At 35.4% G+C, this 19,189-nt stretch overlaps 1 protein-coding gene across 1 annotated transcript in view; it reads right to left on the bottom strand.

Moving 5' to 3' along the window:
- The window catches only part of LOC130236635 (uncharacterized), a 29,963-nt gene extending 13,284 nt beyond the window's left edge, over nt 1–16,679 (bottom strand). The window contains 3 exon segments of the mRNA XM_056467378.1: nt 12,216–12,949; nt 12,951–13,228; nt 16,449–16,679. Of these exon segments, the coding sequence (XP_056323353.1) occupies nt 12,216–12,949; nt 12,951–13,228; nt 16,449–16,454 (1,018 nt within the window). The 5' untranslated portion in view covers nt 16,455–16,679.
- Nucleotides 16,680–19,189: the final 2,510 nt, after the last annotated feature.

The following is a 19,189-nucleotide window of genomic DNA, read 5'->3' as shown; positions in this document are numbered from 1 at the left end:
AAGCAGCTCAATATGTTAGTTTTAGGACAGCAAGTGAACTACTCACACATAATCCCATCCACTTTTCTCCTGTCCAAGATCTTCTTGCCGTCTGGAACTTTCCCTCTCTTTCCGAATGCGACGGCACCATTCAGATCCTCCTCGCTGAAGAAGTGCTCAAACAGCAGGTGGAAGAGCCTCATGCTGTCCTGCCGGGACTCCTGCAGCATGGAGGCCAGTTTATAATGCGGCAGGTACAGGCCAGATCCTGGAAACAGCTCCTGCTCCCCCAGCCGAGCAGGACTGGACAGTGGCATCTGCGTCCGCTCATGAAACACCAGGATGCGGTCGATCACTGTCTGTAGGTTTTGTAGGGTCACCGTGTCTGCGATAAAAAAACCCGATGAGACATGAGTATCAGTTGTGCCAAAAGAGTCCAATCTGCTGGATTTCTGGCTCACCTATGCCTGTTATAAACTCTTCCAGGTGTTTTCGCTCTTCCAGATACCTGTCGCTGTTGGGACTGAGGTCTGACGGGCAGAACTGCTCTTCTGAACTGTGCGCTGCTGGAATCAGATGGTCTGTAATACATCAAATGTGTTTTAGGAGCTTTTATAGAGAGTAAAGTCTTTCCCTCCAGACCGGCAGAAATAAAAACACACTTCAAACCCACAACAAACATCATCATTGGAAAAGAGCTGATTTCAGTTTATCAAACAACTGGCGAGTGCACAGACAATAAAGCCATGTTGATTAGAGAAAGTTTTATTTTATTTGCCATGATGCAAAGTTTCCTCCAAATTCATTTGCCTCATGCAAATTCATCCATTGTGAAAATAAATACAGAGGAAAATGTTGGGTGAGGGTGAATTTCACAAAACCTGTCAATTGAAAACCCACAATACTTTGCACTGAAACGATTGTTTGCATTGTGACATTAATTGAATGAAAATTAATTGCTTATTTTCATTCCACATTTTCACTTTTCCCCCATATTTCCCATATCAGCAACATGTTTAACTGTATTATAGTAAAGCAATTATTGCAATGCACTGATTTCTACTTAAATAATTACTTATAACAAATAAAAATATACTAAGTTTATATTTGTTTTTATTTTTTAGATTATACAAAATTATTTTTTAAACAATAATAATAATCAATTATTGCTTACATTTATATAGTGTTTTTCTGAACACTCAAAGCACTTTACACACTGGGGGGAATCTCCTCATCCACCACCAGTGTGCAGCATCCACGGCAGCCATATTGTGCCAGACCGCACACCACAAACCAGCCGATTGGTGGAGAGGAGAGAGAAAGGAGTGGTAAAGCCAATTACGTTATGTGGATGGTTATGAGGCCATGATGGACAGAGGCCAGTGGGCAAATTTGGCCAGGATACCGGTGTTAAACCCCCACTCTTTTTCGAAGGACATCCTGGAATTTTTAACAACCACAGAGAGTCAGGACCTTGGTTTAACGTCTCATCCAAAAGACGGCACTCACTGAAAAGTATAAAAGCAGGTTGAACACCCCCTGCTGGCCTTACTAACACCACTTCTGGCAGCAACTTAGCTTTCCCATGTGGTCTCCCATCCAGGTACTGAACGCAGCCCTGCTTCATTTCAGTGGGTGACCATGTGTGAGTTGAAGAGAGCTAGCTGCTGGCATGCATATATAGTTTTTATTACTTTTATTTTAAAACTATTTATTTATTTAAGTAAATTAAAACAAGAAATCAATTTTTTAATTGATTAAATGATTTTTAAATTGTTTTATTTTTAAAATTAATAATATTCAGGTAACATTTTAAGTAAAAAAATAGCTTTTTAGTTTTCCCTTTATTACTTAATAACTCTGGAATGTGCTTTATTATGAAAATAATTTCACAATGCAAAAGAAATAAGTAAATAATTAAATCCCTGTGATACTTTATCCAAAATTAAATCTTTTTCAAAAAGTCAACTCATTTGTATGATAATGTGCATATATGAGCATGTTATTGACAGGTTTCATGAGATTTACCTATTAAAATAATTATAAAATATAAAGCAGCAAAATATCTAGAACAAGTTCTTGCACAAAACAAAACTAACCATGGAGGGCTTTCAAAATCACAGCGTAATCCATCTTCTCATTTGAACCTGCAAACAGAATAAAATTAAAGTTTGTCCAGAAAAAATAAATAAAGAATAATATGATCTTTTAAGCACCGTCATGCATTCTTATAATAAAACATACGATCACATGACACTTTCACAACATCAAATCCACTGACACCCATTTTTCCCCTCAGTAAAGAGAGAAAGTGTCAAGAAAACTCACCTGTTATTTTGCTTTACGTGGAGTTAAAGAAATCATCCATTTCCATCTTGACTGAAATGTCAAAAATGCACCGAGTCTCTTGGAAAAACAGCTTAAAGTCTTACTGCAGACTGGAAGAGGACGTGATCTCATCAACTAGTTTAACTGATACTAGCCCACAAGCTTGGTTTCTGTGTTTCAACAGAATACTACCAAAGATGAAAGCAGTTAGGATAAAATTATTAATGACATCTCACCCTGTAACGAGTTCCTCAGACATAGGTTTAATTTGAATTGTACTGAATGTATTTGTGGAGCAGACACAGAGTCTTTGGAACATTTGTTTTATTTATGAAGAATTCCTCAAAAAATTCTGGGATGACATCTATACTTGGTTAAGTTTGAAGTACAGTTGAAGTCAGAATTATTTTATTTTTTTCCTCAATTTCTGTTTAATGGAGAGAAGATTTTATTTCAACACATAATAGTTTTAATAACTCATTTCTAATAAGTGATTTATTTTATCTTTGCCATGATGACAGTAAATAATATTTGGCTAGATATTTTGAGACACTTCTATACAGCTTAATGTCACATTTAAAGGCTTAAGTAGGTTAATTAGGTTAACTAGGCAGGTTAGGATAATTAGGCAAGTTATTGTATAAAAATGGTCTGTTCTGTAGACAGTCGAAAAAATTTGCTTAAAAGGGGCTAATAATTTTTGTTTCAATATTTTGTATTCAATATGTATTTGTATTCAATATCCCATCTCCCATCCCTTCCTATTTTCTGAGACCTTCAAGTACGCAAAGATGAATCAAGAAACAGATAAATAAATAATAAGCCAACTGAGAAAATAATAAATAAATAATTGATTAATAAACAAATAAAAAGATATAATAAATATATGGGTAAATATAGAAGAAGAAAACGTAAAGTAAATAGTAAAAGTCTCTCTTTCTCCCTTTTGAAATTCTAGTCAGCAGGTCCTGAAATAGGGGCTAATAATCTTGACCTTTAAATGGTTTTTAAAAAATTTAAAACTGCTTTTATTCTAGCCTAAATAAAACAAAAACAAGACTAGACAACAAGACAAAAAAAAATATTATCAGACATACTGTGAAAATGTCCTTGCTCTGTTAAACATCATTTGGGAAATATAAAAAAAAAAAGAAAGAAAAATCTGGTTGAAAATATTGTGATGTTGGGTAACTACTTTATTCATAAATGCAGATTCTTTAAAAAACTTTTTCAAAAAGATTTAATGGTTTTCTTCAAACCACTAAAGGTTTTGCATCATAAAAAGGCCCTCATTATGTAATTGGTTACAGATTTTTTTTGAAGGTTGAGCACTTTGAATTGTATTGTAATTTTAGTATAGTAATGTATTTTTTGGTACTTTGTATTAATCTTAATTGAATTATTTATTGATTTTTCTATATTTTTTGCTGCTATTTGAGCTTTTTGGAATTGTACTAAGATGTGTCGCACTATTGTTACTTGTTATTTTGTATGTTCTTTCAAGCATTAATAATAATTTTAAAAAAAGTTTCCACAGAATATACTTATAATGAAGCACCAGTCTACAATTAAAACCCATTAACTCAATAGACGTTGATACATTTTCTTCTTCTTCTCTGACATCAAGCCCTGAACTAAAAAAATAAATAAATATAAAGTAAATGTCAATAAACTTAATTTAATTGAAAAAGTTATCCATATTTTTAAGCAAGGATTTTTTTAGCAATAATATTAATGATTAATAATAATGCTAGACTTTTTATAGTGTTAGTCTGATATTTTCTGGTATATAACATTTTAGAAATAGCCATGGTTTTATTACTGAATTGATTTTTACTAAAGAAAAAAAAACATTATAGTATATATTTTAATATAGTGCTATTGTAGTTTTATTAAATAGTTTGAATTACATTCATTTTCTTTTAATTCTTTCTTTAAATTCAATTAATGTTTTGTCATTTTATTGTCTATTTGGTCTTGTAATTTAGTACATTAAGTTAAACAAAATTTACGATAAATTTAAAACAATTTAGACACAAATATTGACCAAATTATACTTCTATTTTTTTATATAACAATCTAACTTTTTTGCTGAGAGTATTTTTGCGCTGTTATTTGTTTTAGGATTGTCATTGAACAATAAATAAACATACAAATATCCACCTCTGAATGAGTGTTTAACTGAAATGTTCATTCAAATGATTTGTTCAAACGGCAGATTCATTCAGAAATGAAGCATGACTGTCTTTATGAGTGGATCATCGAATCGTCGGCTCAAATGATTTGTTCAAAAGGCAGATTCATTCAGAAATTAAGCATAACTGTCTTTATGAGTAAATCACTAAATCATCGGCTCAAATAATTTGTTTAAATGGATGATTCATTTAGAATTTAACCATGACTGTCTTTGAGTGGATCACGGAATCATCAGCTCAAATGATTTGTCCAAACGCCTGATTCATTCTGAAATGAAGCATGACTGTCTTTATGAGTGGCTGGATAACTGGATCGTCGGCTCAAATGATTTGTTCAATTGGTTGATTCATTCTTTGAGTGGATCACCGAATCATAGGCTCAAATGATTTGTCCAAACGTCAGAAGCATTCAGAAATTAAGCATGACTGTCTTTATGAGTGGATCACTGAATCCTTGGCTCAAATGATTTGTTCAAATGGCAGATTCATTTAGAAATGAAGCATGACTGTCTTTATGAGTTGATTACCGAATCGTCGGCTCAAATGATTTGTTCAAAAGGCAAATTCATTCAGAAATTAAGCATAACTGTCTTTATGAGTGAATCACTAAATCATCAGCTCAAATAATTTGTTTAAATGGATGATTCATTTAGAATTTAACCATGACTGTCTTTGAGTGGATCACAGAATCATCAGCTCAAATGATTTGTCCAAACGCCTGATTCATTCTGAAATGAAGCATGTGACCATCTTTATGAGTGGATCACTGAATCATCGGCTCAAATGATTTGTTCAAACAATTGATTCATTCAGAAATGAAGCATGACTGTCTTTATGAGTGGCTGGATCACTGGATTGTCGGCTCAAATGATTTGTTCAAACGGTTGATTCGTTCTTTGAGTGGATCACTGAATCATAGGCTCAAATGATTTGTCCAAACGCCTGATTCATTCTGAAATGAAGCATGTGACCATCTTTATGAGTGGATCACTGAATCATCGGCTCAAATGATTTGTTCAAACAATTGATTCATTCAGAAATGAAGCATGACTGTCTTTATGAGTGGCTGGATCACTGGATTGTCGGCTCAAATGATTTGTTCAAACGGTTGATTCGTTCTTTGAGTGGATCACTGAATCATAGGCTCAAATGATTTGTTCAAACAACTGATTCATTCAGAAATGAAGCATGTGGCTGTCTTTTTGAGTGGATCACTGAATCACAGGATCAAATGATTTGTTCAAATACAGATTCGTTCATAAACTAAACACGTCAATGTTGATTTAAAAACATTTTTTTCCTAAAACAGAAAATAGCACTTTTGTGTCTAAAACATATCACTAAAACAATTATTAAAATACTGTCAAACATCACACATCCTCAAAATTAACTCCCATGTCTTTTATAAGTAACAAATGGTTTCAGTAAGTTTTCTAATTACATTTTAGCCAATTATACCAACCCAGACCTGTGTTAGTTACAATTTCTGTACATCCACTTATGGCTGATGAAAATTATTCCCAATACGAGCTTCTATTTTACACATTTAAACAAGCTGCATGCAAGAAAAATAAAGTTGTAAAAAAAGCAAAGCAAAAATCTAAAAGCAGTGACATGAATTATGAATGAAAGCTGGATTTTCCTTAATGACATCATTCTCAGATTATGTAAAGAAAAGTCAAATGTACACATTTAGCCCAAATCATTGCTTAAATTTTGCATTTTTCTTTTTGTTCTGGGGAGGTTTGATTGGCTGATTTTTTAATTCCGCTTGATCTGAAGTTGCTGCAGACTTTTATTTTATTAAAGGCAGTGGTGTACACGGTGCATTTGTTTTACTGTTGTATGAGCTTATACAGGTTTTGTTTTAGTGTGAAAATAGTTCATGCTCGTATGGTTAAACCTGCAAAGTGAACATACTGTACACCAAAAGAAATTATTTATTTATTTATTAGATGATTATGGCTTATGACTATTTGCAGTGGTCCAATTAAGTCAATACTTCAGTTAAATATGTATACCTAGAGTTTACATTTATTATTTTTTTGCTTCTCTCACACAAACTAATGGTTGGAGGGGAAAGGCTAAACATATTTCGCTCAACGTTATCAAACAGATTCAATGGATTAACTTGCATAAATCAATTGTTCACTTTAAAATTAACAATGTGTGCTAGTAAATGAATCATTGTACATTTAGATTTCATGTGGACTTTAAGCAGCACTCCAGTCTGACTCCCGTTCACTGTACAGTGTTGAGTTTCACATCAATCTCATTTATGGCTTTGACTGAGACGCCATCATAAATGTAATTAAGAAGATCGATATGATCCAGCAACAGCTGCACCCACAAACTCAGAAACAAGCATACAATATATTTCTATATATTCTATAATACTAAATTTCTATTATAAAGTACAGATGATTGATAATTGTGTTTTGGCTCTGTAAGATGATTTGATTTGCACCCACTGTGTGATTGCTGTTAGGAGACAAGAGTGACTTACGCAGAACCATTCCGTTTGCATTTAGCAATGTTCAGAGCACACGAAAAATAGACTACAGCTTCTGCATTTTCAATACTGCTGATTTATTGAGCAATATCAGACTTGCGTTTTATTATTGTTTCAGCTCCTTCCTGTTCAGTATGAGATTAAAGAGATTTTGTTCATTTTAAGCACACACAGGCTCAACAGACACTCAGAATACGCAACACAATCTCACAGCAATTCGTAACTTTTTGATTTAGTGGCTAATTTGTATGAATTTGTATGATCTCATTCATACGGTTGGGGTTTGGTGCCATCTCCTTGGTAAAATCGTACATTTTCGTCTGACTGAACTCAAACCAATTCTGGAATACAATATTCAAATACTATGTTATTGCTTTAGCACAAGCAAAATATTAAATAAACCAATAAATAAAATGTTTAAGTTAAAGTACATTTGGTATAAATATGTTACAAAATATGATGTTTTTAGGGACTTGTCCTGAATTAATATCATTACTTGTATAAAGACTACATTAACCTTAAAACACAGCCAAAGGCATGTTGATGTAATCTCATTTCTGTTTTTTTAAACTATTCATTTTAAAACTATTAAAAACTTTTTTTATTAATTGATATTATATTGGTAATAAAAAACTGCCTTTACAACTGATTGAAATAAAACAAATCTGTGGAGGTACTAAAATGACAAAAAAAATTAGAAAATTTTTTTTAAAAAATAATACAACATTATTAATTCTTTAAACTAATAGGAAAATGCTTCTGATATATATATATATACATATATATATATATATAATATATATATAATATATATATATATATATATATATATATATATATATATATATATATATATATATATATATACATATATATATATATATATATATATATATATATATATATATATATATATATATATATATATATATATATATATATATATATATATATATATATATATATATATATAAATAAGATGGTTATCATATTTTTATAATATGCTTTGAATGACTCTTACATTCATTTTTGACATTTTTGATCTACAATCCTTTTCGTACGGAGACCCGGAAGGGACGTGATGGTGGGGAAAAAAAAGGTGCAAGAAGAAAAACTGGGTGGGAGAAAAAACAAAAAAAAAAAGTTCTCTTTTTATTCTCTTGCAAAACTGTTTTTCCACAAACACTGCCTGTTCACTTCATACATTCCTGTATTTTACCATTCTACTCCAGTATCATCCTATCATCAAGTATTTTCCCATATTTCTGATATATACTATTAATCTTAATGCACACTGAAATTAATATAAAAATGTCTGCATTCACTTTCCATTAAAGCTGTGTGTCGATCATCGCCCTTCATATGCAATCTCTGAACAGAGGTGTCACTTTAAGAATGCACAGATCTCTAATGAAAGCATTCATTATTTTAGTAACTGTTTGTGCTCATTTAAGACAAAATTAGTTGTGTTTAAAATAAAGTATGCAGGACAGACATGTTAACATATTATTAGGTGTATTTGTCGGTTTAAACACACACCCGAATCCCAAAGTGTCCTGCACTTTCGCTCCTCTTTAAATGGCGTGTACAGAAGCTGATCTGGGATCAGTTTTTCATGCCTCCGTCATTCAGCGCTTGCATGCATTAGCTGATTCAGAGGTTGCATATGAAGGGCGATGATCGACACAGCTTTAAATGGAAAGAAAGTGAATGCAGACATTTTTATATTAATTTCAGCATGCTTTCAAGATTAAAACTATATCAGAAATATGGGAAAATGCTTATTGATAGGATGATAGTGGAACAGAAATGGTAAAATACAGGAAAATCCCAGCAAAAAACTGGAGGGTTGACATGTATGAAGTGAACAGGAAGTGTTTGTGGAAAAAACTGTTTTGCGAGGGGATGCAAAACATCTGAGAGGAAATGCAAAAACTTTTAAAAAACGTGTTTTCATATCACTCTTTTCTTCCACCTATTTTTTCCCCCAAATCACGTCCCTTCCGAGTCTACGTATTTTCATGAGCATTTATTAAAAATGTATTTCAAATGAGATAAAAATGCTATCATAGAAAAAGTGTGTTCAGGTAATTATGCTTTTCAACATTTTTAATGAACAATTGTTCTGAATAAATAATTGAAGAGAAAGTAGGTTACTAATAAAATGACCAGCTTTTTCAGAGTGACCAACAACAACAACAACAAAATGTTGTAGTCATGATTGTAGTCATCTTTTGTTTATGATACTGCATTATCTAATGCAATGCCAATGACATTCAGACATTTTACAGTTAAACACATACACTTAAAGGGGCAGTATGTAAGAATTTTCAGCTATTAATTGCCAATCTCTAAACAGCTTGTAACAAAACTTAACCCTTTCCATGACATCGTAGGCTGCCTCTGAACGCCTACAAATTGATTTTTTTTTTTTTGACATTTTTATGTGAAGGATTTAAATATGATTTTTATGCAAATGTCACATTTACTCATGCTTATCTGATCTATTCTATTCCAAATTCTTATAATGTTGAAGGTAATTCAGAATGAGCAATCCTATAAATGTAATGTAATGTAATGTAATGTAATGTAAAGAAAGGTCTAATTCAAATATCTAGCCAACTGCCAGATCTACATAGTCTATAGCAGCAGTGCCCAAACTCGATCATGGGGGGCCGGTGTCCTAAAGATTTTAGCTCCAACTTACTTCAACATGCACTTACCTGGAAGTAATGTAATGTGTATTTATATAGCGCATTTATGGTGTATGGCTATACACCCAAAGCGCTTCACAACCATGAGGGGGTTCTCTCCACATCACCAGTGTGCAGCATCACCTTGGATGATGTGATGGCAACCACAGGACAAAAGCGCCAGTGCACTCACCACACAACAGCAGATGGAGTGGAGAGACAGTGATAGAGCCAATTCAGTGGATGGGAATGATTGGAAGGTCATGATCGGTAAAGGCCGATAGACGGAAGTTGGCCAGGACACCAGGGATCCACCCCTACTCTTTATGAGAAGTTCCATGAAGTCAGGACCTCGGTTTAACATCTCATCCAAAAGACAGCGCTTACTGACAGTATAGTGCCCCCTTCACTACACTGGGGCATTAGGACTCACATAGACTGCAGGTTGAGCGCCCCCTGTTGGCCTCACTAACACCACTTCGAACCGCAACCTAGTTTTCCCATGTGGACTCCCATCCAGGTATTGACCAAGCTCAGCCCTGTCTTGGGCTGCAGGAAGTTTTATTATCTATAAGTATCTAGAGCTAAACTCTGCAGGACACCAACCCTCCAGGACTGACTTTGGACAGCCCTGGTCTATAGTCTTAAAATAATTGCCAATAAGACTATTTTAACATCGTTTTAATAACTGCTGTCTTTCAACATGATGTTGGTCAATTGCAGATCTTTTGCAAACATTCGTGTCCCCGTGATCCTCTGTTGAACTGTTGTTTTCTTTCCACCATTGATATTCACATTTAGTTTCTTGCATGTTAAGGTTAGTGCACACAGGGATGATTATTACGTGTAATGATAAACTTCCGGCGAAATTTCAAATGTGACTATTTTTATTTTCATAAGGTTTCTTTTACATCATTGATGTTGTAATGTCATTACAATACATTCAGTAAATAGACTTAAGCATTAATTTAGTTGTTCAATCGTAAAACGAGATGAAAAGACTGTGTAACCACTAATGCAGTCAAGATCAGCAGGTTAGCACAGAAATTCTTTTGGTATGTGCTGTGTTAAAAGTTGGCCGACCAATGAGATTGGTGCTTTTGATCCCATGCCTTGAGTTGCTGAATATACAGTAAAACAGCACTTGGTGGTGCTCAAGCACAAAACAGTCTAGCAGAGCACTCAGGAACTGCAGACCAAATGGGATTCAATGGAGAGTTTCATTTCACTTAATTTTCTTTTATGTCTTTTCTTTTTATAATTCCCACTATTTTGGTGTTTGTGCTGTAGTGGAGAAGGTTAAACTGAAGTGGAAAAGCTTACATGTTAAATACAAAAGGATTATGATTCAGGGTGAAAAGTTGCGCAGCACCACCTTGTGTATTGGGGTATTTCTATTTTTCATTAAGCGCCATCTAACATCAGCAGTGATTTGAGCATTCACTTGGCTCATCTGCAATGAAAACCAGAAGGGTATGAATACCGAAAAATGTCTAGAAAAAAATTGGCAATAGATGCAAGTGAAAAATGTCCCAGTGTGCACAAGATTTTGTGTGTGAACAAATGTGAGCACAAACAATAATTCTGAATTCACACCAAATGCGGATGAAGCATCAATCACGAGTGATTTACATGATTGACATTCCGCAGCACGAATGACGCGATTTACGTATATGAAGAGGCAGAGTTAAGCGTTGTGCGTTTGACGTGCTTAAAGTAAGAATCGCTCGTGTTCGAAAATCTGAACTTCAGCTGAGATTCGCGTCGTGTTAACCAATCAGGAGTTTTCTCTTGTATGGGCGTAATTATGACTTTATGCCTGTTGTTGAAGTCCCTAGGGAAAATACTCTTGCTGACACCAGACAACAGCTCATCAAACTGGGCTCGGCTTGGTAAGAAGCACCACTGAAAGCCTCCATCATCCAGGTATAGTTTCTGGAGGAGTTGATGAACTCACAGAGCTGGGTGCACCACTGAAAGGATCTAGTGGACTCAGACATGGCGCCGAAGAAATATACGCTGTTTTTCAGAATTCCTATAGCACATAAAGTGCAGCTATTCTCTCAATAAAATCCATGCAAGCCATTTAGCAACAAAGCTAGAGTCACCGGGCAGACAGAAGCGTGAATCTGCTTCTACTGTGAAGTGAATTTGACGTGCGAATGAAGCGAGTAAACTCAAAATGTTCATATGTCTATTCGCACATGCCGCATCTGGTGTGAACACAGCATAAGAGACAAACTGCAATTCATTGTTTGTCCACTGTTGTCACTAATAACAAGTCTTTTTAAGATTTCTTTTTGCCATTTTGTAAGTGAAGTTGGAGAGAGAGACTGGGACGGGATTGGATAAGGTCCGTGAGTTGGGACTCAGGACGCTCACAGCTTAGTTGCGCTATATGTTGCTATCAGCAGTGACAAGTCTTTCTAAGCTTACATACAGCCCCTTTAACCAACAACATTCCCAACAACAAACTCAGTTACGTTTCTTGCACAGAAGGCTCTTTACCTGTGTTGTCTGCTCTCGCTTCTGTACCAAGTGCCTGTGCTGCTAGAAGATCCATTTCTGGGTTTGCGCCAATCGAAGCCTCTCCGTAAGACAAAGACGGTCTGGGATATTCATCTCTGTGCAGGACACCCATAGCATCAATCCGACCAGGATGAGGTAAAGTGGGCAAACTCTGACTGCACGCTGGATTAGAGTTTATGTGCACTTTATTTTGTGTAACATGGAAAGGTGCGCGCAGGGGCTTGATCATGGAAGTAGGAGAACTGTCCAATGGAGATGAAGACACCCCCATTGAGTCTCCATCTATGGAAGAAGGTTTCTGGGACATCAAAGGTGTGCTCTGGAGGTTCGGTTTGGGCAACTCGGTAGAGCGGTTTATCTCCGAACTGCTGGGAATCTGTGGATTGGCCAAACTGTAGTAGTCTTCGCCTCTTTCTTGTTTGATTTTCTTCAAGGAGGGGTCGATACTATCCTCATGTCCCGGCCCTTTTCCGTGTCTTTTTCTTTGCGAGACATTTGGCGTGTGATTGAACTCAGAATCACCGTCTTCATCGGTTGCCGATGATTCGCAGACTATGTCGTACAAGTTGTTGTTATACTCCTCGCCATTATCGTCCATTTCCGAAGGTTCACTGCAGTTGGAAATATCGCAAGAGTCGTGGATCTGATTGGAATCGCCCTTGTTTTTTTTCCCGAGGAATCGATCTGCTGAGGAGTTTTGCATGACGGCGGCGGCCCTGAATCATAGTGTCCGTGTTGATGGTCCGGCTTTCCTGGAAACACATGCGCTCCTTGTTTCCAGTTTTGCAGGTGGTGTTGAGGGGCCAGTGGTAGGCATGACCGGCGCTGCAGCCCCACAGGGCCGTAAGGGTCCCGTGAGAGCCCTCGTTCAGCATGTGTTTGAGGTTGGGAATCAAAGTGCAGATCGTCCCGTGGCTGTGGGCCCATTTCACCAGTTTAGCGAGGTTGTCAGAGGAAGTGTGCAAGCAGTCCTCCATGTTGAGCCTCCTCCCCTGGGATGATAAAATAAATAGATTTTTCAATTCAAATGGTTTTGCATATCAAGCCAACAAGAATTAGAAGTTGCATCCCATTTGACTTCCAAAAACATAATAAAATTATTAAGATGTTTATAATATGAGCTGATATGTTAATATGATTATTTTTAAAATTTGCTTTTATACAAGTGATAAATTCCCTAATATTTTTTCAGTTTATGTTCTAAAATAGGTGAATTTACATTTCATAGTGACTTTAAAGAAACGAGTGACATCAAATACTAAGATGTTCTAAAATTTCCAATTAAGTATTTCACCTCAATCTTAAGCAAAAAACAATCTTACACAAAAAGGGTCAAGTTTCTGAGAAGTCAATGAAAATTTCTTTAATATAATAAATGATAATAAGCTTCAATAATTACACTTCATAAAAGGGGTTAAAGGTATTGGTTCACCCAAAGTTTTTATTTTTGCCATCAATTACTCAACCTCACACCATTCAACCTTCATTTTACTACATTGTAAAACCAAACAGTCAACTTTATCAAATGAAATGTGTGTAGTTAACCCAAAATGTACTGAAAGTTAATTCTACTAATTTGAAAGGGTTTTGAACTCAGTGTTGAAGTAATGAGGTATTAAATACCTCATTACTTCAACTTAAATGTAGTAAGTTCACAGTACTCATTTAGATTAGTTTAACTCAAATGGTTAGGTGCAATCGGTTTCCTCAAACGGTTTGAGTTGCATTAAATTATTGAGTTTTACAGTACTCAGTTGGTTTGAGTTCTCTTCATTTATTGGGTTTTACTGTGCTCAAACTGCTTCGTTTACTCAAACGGATTAAGTTCACTGTGCTCATTAGGATTAGTTTTTTAGCTTAAATGGTTTGCTGCAATCGGTTTCTTTAAATAGTTTGAGTTACCCTAACTTTTTGGGTTTTACAGTGTAAAACTTATATGCTTTATGTACATCAGTTCGCCGGTGTTTAAAATTAAAATAGATAAATCTGTAATTTTACCTGGTATGATATGTGGGAAATACACCAATCTACCACTAGTTTACAAGTTTGGAGGGAATTTTCCTGGAAATTCCTTATGCGCTTCTTTATAACACCCAAGATTAAAAGCAAACAGACCTCCAGACAAAAAAATGTTCTGGGGACAGAGTGAGCATGCAGGCAGAAGCAAATCATACCCATATCTTCTGAAGCTGTAGGAAAATTCACCTGTTTTGGGATGATGTGCGTAATGTTATTTCTGAGGTATTTGGATATAAAGTTCCAAGGACTGCATTATTTTTTTGTTTATGGGAATATTAAGGACATTGCCCACAGAGGTGACCAAAATTCATGTAAGATTCTTCTTGTGGCATGCAAAAAGACTATAACAAGGAACTGGCTTAAAGACTCAATGTTTGAAACGTAAGCAGTGGTTTGAGATAAATCATGTAATAATAGAACAACTGACATTTATGTTGAGGATTGTGAAATGGTTGATATTAAGGGAATATAAAGACATCCTCATTTAAGTGAATGGTAATTGTAAGAGGTATAGCAATCTAAAGCGTTTGGCTTTTTTCTCTTTTTTTACATACAAGTTTATATAGTGTATATATAGGTAATTATGTATGTGCATATTGATATACAATTGAAGTCAGAATTATTAGCCCCCTGTTTATTTTTTCCCCCAATTTCTGTTTAACCAAGATTTTTAACACATTTCTAGACATAACAGTTTTAATAACTCATTTCTAATAACTGATTTATTTTATCTTTGCCATGATGACAGTAAATAATATTTTTCAAGACACTTCTATACACCTCAAAGTAACATTTAAAGGCTTAGCTAGAGTAATTAGGTTAACTAGGCAGGTTAGGGTAATTACGCAAGTTGTCGTATAATGATGGTTTGTTCTGTAGACTATCTAAAAAATATATAGCTTAAAGGGGCTAATAATTTAGACCTTAAAATGGTTTTTAAAAAATTTAAAACTGCTTTTATTCTAGCCAAAATAAAACAAATAAGACTTTCTCCAAAAGAAAAAATGTCATCAGACATACTATGAAAATGTCCTTGCTCTGTTAAACATAATTTGAGAAATACTTAAAAAAAGAATAGGGGGCGAATAATTCTGACTTCAACTGTTTGTTAGCATGTATTTTTCTGTAAAATTATTGTTCTGTATTGTAAACAATTAACTAAATAAAAAGTTATTAAAAAATAATTTTAGCATGTCTTTTGTAAATCAACTTAAAAAGCTATCATAGCTAAAATATACTAATAATATATTCAAAAATTAATATATACTCAAAATATTTTCTGACAAATCAATGGATACATTATGGAAAACATAATTTGACAATATTTCTTTCTGAAATGTTATTAATCACACCTTTATAGAATGAAGCAAATATGAACACTTCACTCAAACCCATACCTAATAAATCTAGTAAATCCTTAGAGAAACTGAGAATTTCAAGTGGTCCTAATTGTTATCCTATATTGCTTCTATAGACACAACCAAAGACTTTAATGAATAGTTTTAAATGTCTGCTACATTATATTTAATTGCACAAATTTTAATACTTCATGGGATTGTAGTTTTTTCAAATGAAAAGCAGATTATTAAACATACTTCAAAGTTTGTAATGTGATTCTTCTGGCAGCTTAATATTTTGCTGGGCAGCTGAAAAAGTGGACAGACGTAAAATAAATATATAGATTATAATATCAGTCATTCTGATCCTTACAATAACATACTATACCACTGTGACATATAATAGTATATTAATAATGCTAGTGAGCGATTACTATATTCATTTACTAAAATACTAAAAGGCCCTCGCGACAATAGTCTGGTATCAAAAAAGCACGTTAAAAAAACATTACTTTTATTAGTGGAATAACCTGAAGACACACCCCTATTAGCAACAACTACACTTCATCCCCACCCACTGCCATTGTTTACAACATTATCACTGTTCTGTGTTCAGTGTTATAACATATAACGACAAAACTTTACGTCTATGTGTATTTTTAAAAACAACAACACGGGCGATTTGCATAAACAGACCACAGTTTTGCTTATCGTGGTCAAATGAATGATACATGCGTTCAAAAACACGCGAACTGTCCAGAAATGTTGACAGCTGACTGGGTTTTGACACGGAGCTCGTGAGTCTGATCATCTGCATAAACACAAAGAGCCCGGAAAAAAGCATCATGTAACGTACCTTCATTCGGGAGATTCAGCTCCAATGTCCGCTCACGTCTGCTGCTCGCCGCCTTTTTGTTCGACACAAATCATCATTTGTTACTGGAAAACGGTCATTACTCCGCGGTTCTTCAACATTTGACAGTATTTTATAGAAAAGCCATCAATTTAGCTTTTAATGGACGTGAAGCGGGTGCTTCCGCTACCACCGGAAGTACGTGTCCGAGATATATGATATGGCAGTGTTCATGCATGATTTTGTAATTATTAATTTATTACGAGGCCGTTTAAAATATTCCCGTCGTAGTATACTTTTAAAAATAATAACATGTTAAATTTGATGCGAAAAAGACGTATATGAATGTTAAATTTACGTGTAGAAAATAGCAAATTTGCAACACGTGTTTAAAGTGATAAAATTTTCAGTTTTATATTCATTTTAAAGATATTTTAATGAACAAATAAAACAGCATACATCATTTGATAACGTTTGGGTTAGGAAAAAGTCAAGCAAAATACATTTATTTTTCCACTGTATAATTGCTATAAATCATACAATTTCAGATGGTTAAAGTATTGTTCTTCAGACTACTATTAGTTTAAGGTGAATAGAATATCAGTATCATAATATAATAAGAATAATATGAGTAGCCTACAATTACAAGCAAGCCTAACGTCATGATCACTCTTAAACTTGATTCCTGGAGGGCCACAGCTCTGCAGTTTTGCTCCAACCCTAATCAAACACAGCTGATGCCACTAATCAAGGTGTTCAAGACTCTTTTGAACACCTTGATTATTTGGATCAGCTGTGTTTGATTAGGGTTGGAGCAAAACTGTGCAGAGCTGTGGCTCTCCAGGAATCAAGTTTGAGACCAATGCTAACGTTATTATGGCATGTTGGTGGAAATTATTTTAACTGCTTTTTAATTCTTTTAGTAGTATTAAAAGCAGAATACAAAACTTGAGATTGGTTTTTTAAACAGAATCATAAAATATTTTTGATGCAAATTAAACTTTAGTCTTAAACAGGGGTGGCCTAAACAGGGGTCCTGGAGGGATGGTGTCCTAGGGAGTTTAGCTCCAACTTGCTTCGACACACCTGGCAGGAAGTTTCTAGTACACAGGTGTCAAACTCAATTCCTGGAGGGCACGCAGCGCTGCACAGTTTAGCTACAATCCTAATCAAACACAGCTGATCCAACAAGGTGTTTAAAGCAGAGGTCACACTAGAGTTTGAGCTTGCAAAATTCTGTAGTACTGCGCTGCGGAAAAGGGGTGGGATTTAAACTAGATGATTAGACGAAAGCTGCGGTCACACTTGACTTTTCTTCCCACAGACTTCCATCATACGCACGCGAATGCGTCAGACCGGAAACGCGGGGTCATGCGTCAAGTTTCGCATGTTTGCTGCAGTGCAAAGTTCAAGCTTGGTGAACTCTGACCTGCGAAATCGCATCACTTGACTGCGTGAGACCAATCGAGGATCAAAACAGGACCTCTCTGGACAGAAATTTAAAACATGGAGCAATCGCTGGCTTTTTAAAATGTCTAATCATCTTGTTTAATCCCGCCCCTTTTCGCAGCACCGCACGACAGAATTACGCACACACAAAGCCCAGTGTGACCGTAGCTTTAAGCTGCGGGTCACACTTGACTTTTCCTCCCATAGACTTCCATTCAAACGCACGCGAATGCGTCAGACCGGAAACGCAGGGTCATGCGTCAAGTTTCGCATGTTGCTGCGGTGCAAAGTTCAAGCTTGGTGAACTCTGACCTGCGAAATCGCATCACTTGACTGCGTGAGATCAATCGAGGATCAAAACAAGACCTCTCTGGACAGAAATTAAAAACATTGAGCAATCGCTCACTTTAATAATGTCTTATCATCTTGTTTAATCCCGCCCCCTTTCGCAGCGCCGCACGACAGATTTTCGCACACACAAAGCCCGGTGTGACCGTAGCTTCAAAAAAAACAAAAAAAAAAAACAAGTGATTAAAGCTGCACTCACACTGCACTTTTCTCCCCATAGACTTCCATTGATATGCACACGAACGCGTCAGACCGGAAATGCAAGGTTGTGCTGCAAGTTTTCACAGTTCGCTGCGTTGGAAAGTTCAAGCTTGGTGAATCCTGACCTGCAAAATCGCATAACATGATTGCGTGAGACCAATCGAAGATCAAATCATGACCTCTCTGGACAGAAATTTAAAACATGGACTGATCACTTGCTTTTTAAAAATGTCTAATCCTCTTGTTTAATCCAGTCATGTTTCCCAGCGCCGTACAAAAGAATTTCGCATGCATACAATTTCTATCCAGAAAGGTCATGATTTGATCTTTGATTGGTCTCACGCAATCATGTGATGCGATTTCACAGGTCAGAGTTCACCAAGCTTGAACCTTCCAGAGTAGCAAACTGCGAAACTTGTCGCACGAGCTTGCTTCCGGTCGGACACATTCCCGTGTGTATAAATGGAAGTCTAAAGGGAGAAAAGTCCAGTGTGACCGCAGCTAAATACTACTTGAACCCCTTGATTATTAAGCGCTTGATTAGCTGGTTCAGGTGTGTTTGATTAGGGTTGGAGCTAAAGTTTACAGGAAACCAGCCCTCCGAAACCGTGTTTGGACACCCCTGGTCTAAGAAGTTCTGCAAAAGAAAATGACAAACAGATTCTGAAAGTTTGGCTTAGATGAACTCTTAGATTAGTTTGGTTAAATGGTTAATCATGAGTTTAGCTCCGAGGATATCATTCGGT

Source organism: Danio aesculapii, chromosome 10 (genome assembly GCF_903798145.1).
Source record: "Danio aesculapii chromosome 10, fDanAes4.1, whole genome shotgun sequence".
Classification (NCBI taxonomy): domain Eukaryota; kingdom Metazoa; phylum Chordata; class Actinopteri; order Cypriniformes; family Danionidae; genus Danio; species Danio aesculapii.
Note: the sequence above shows the minus strand (reverse complement) of the source record. Positions and strands in the feature narration are given on the sequence as shown.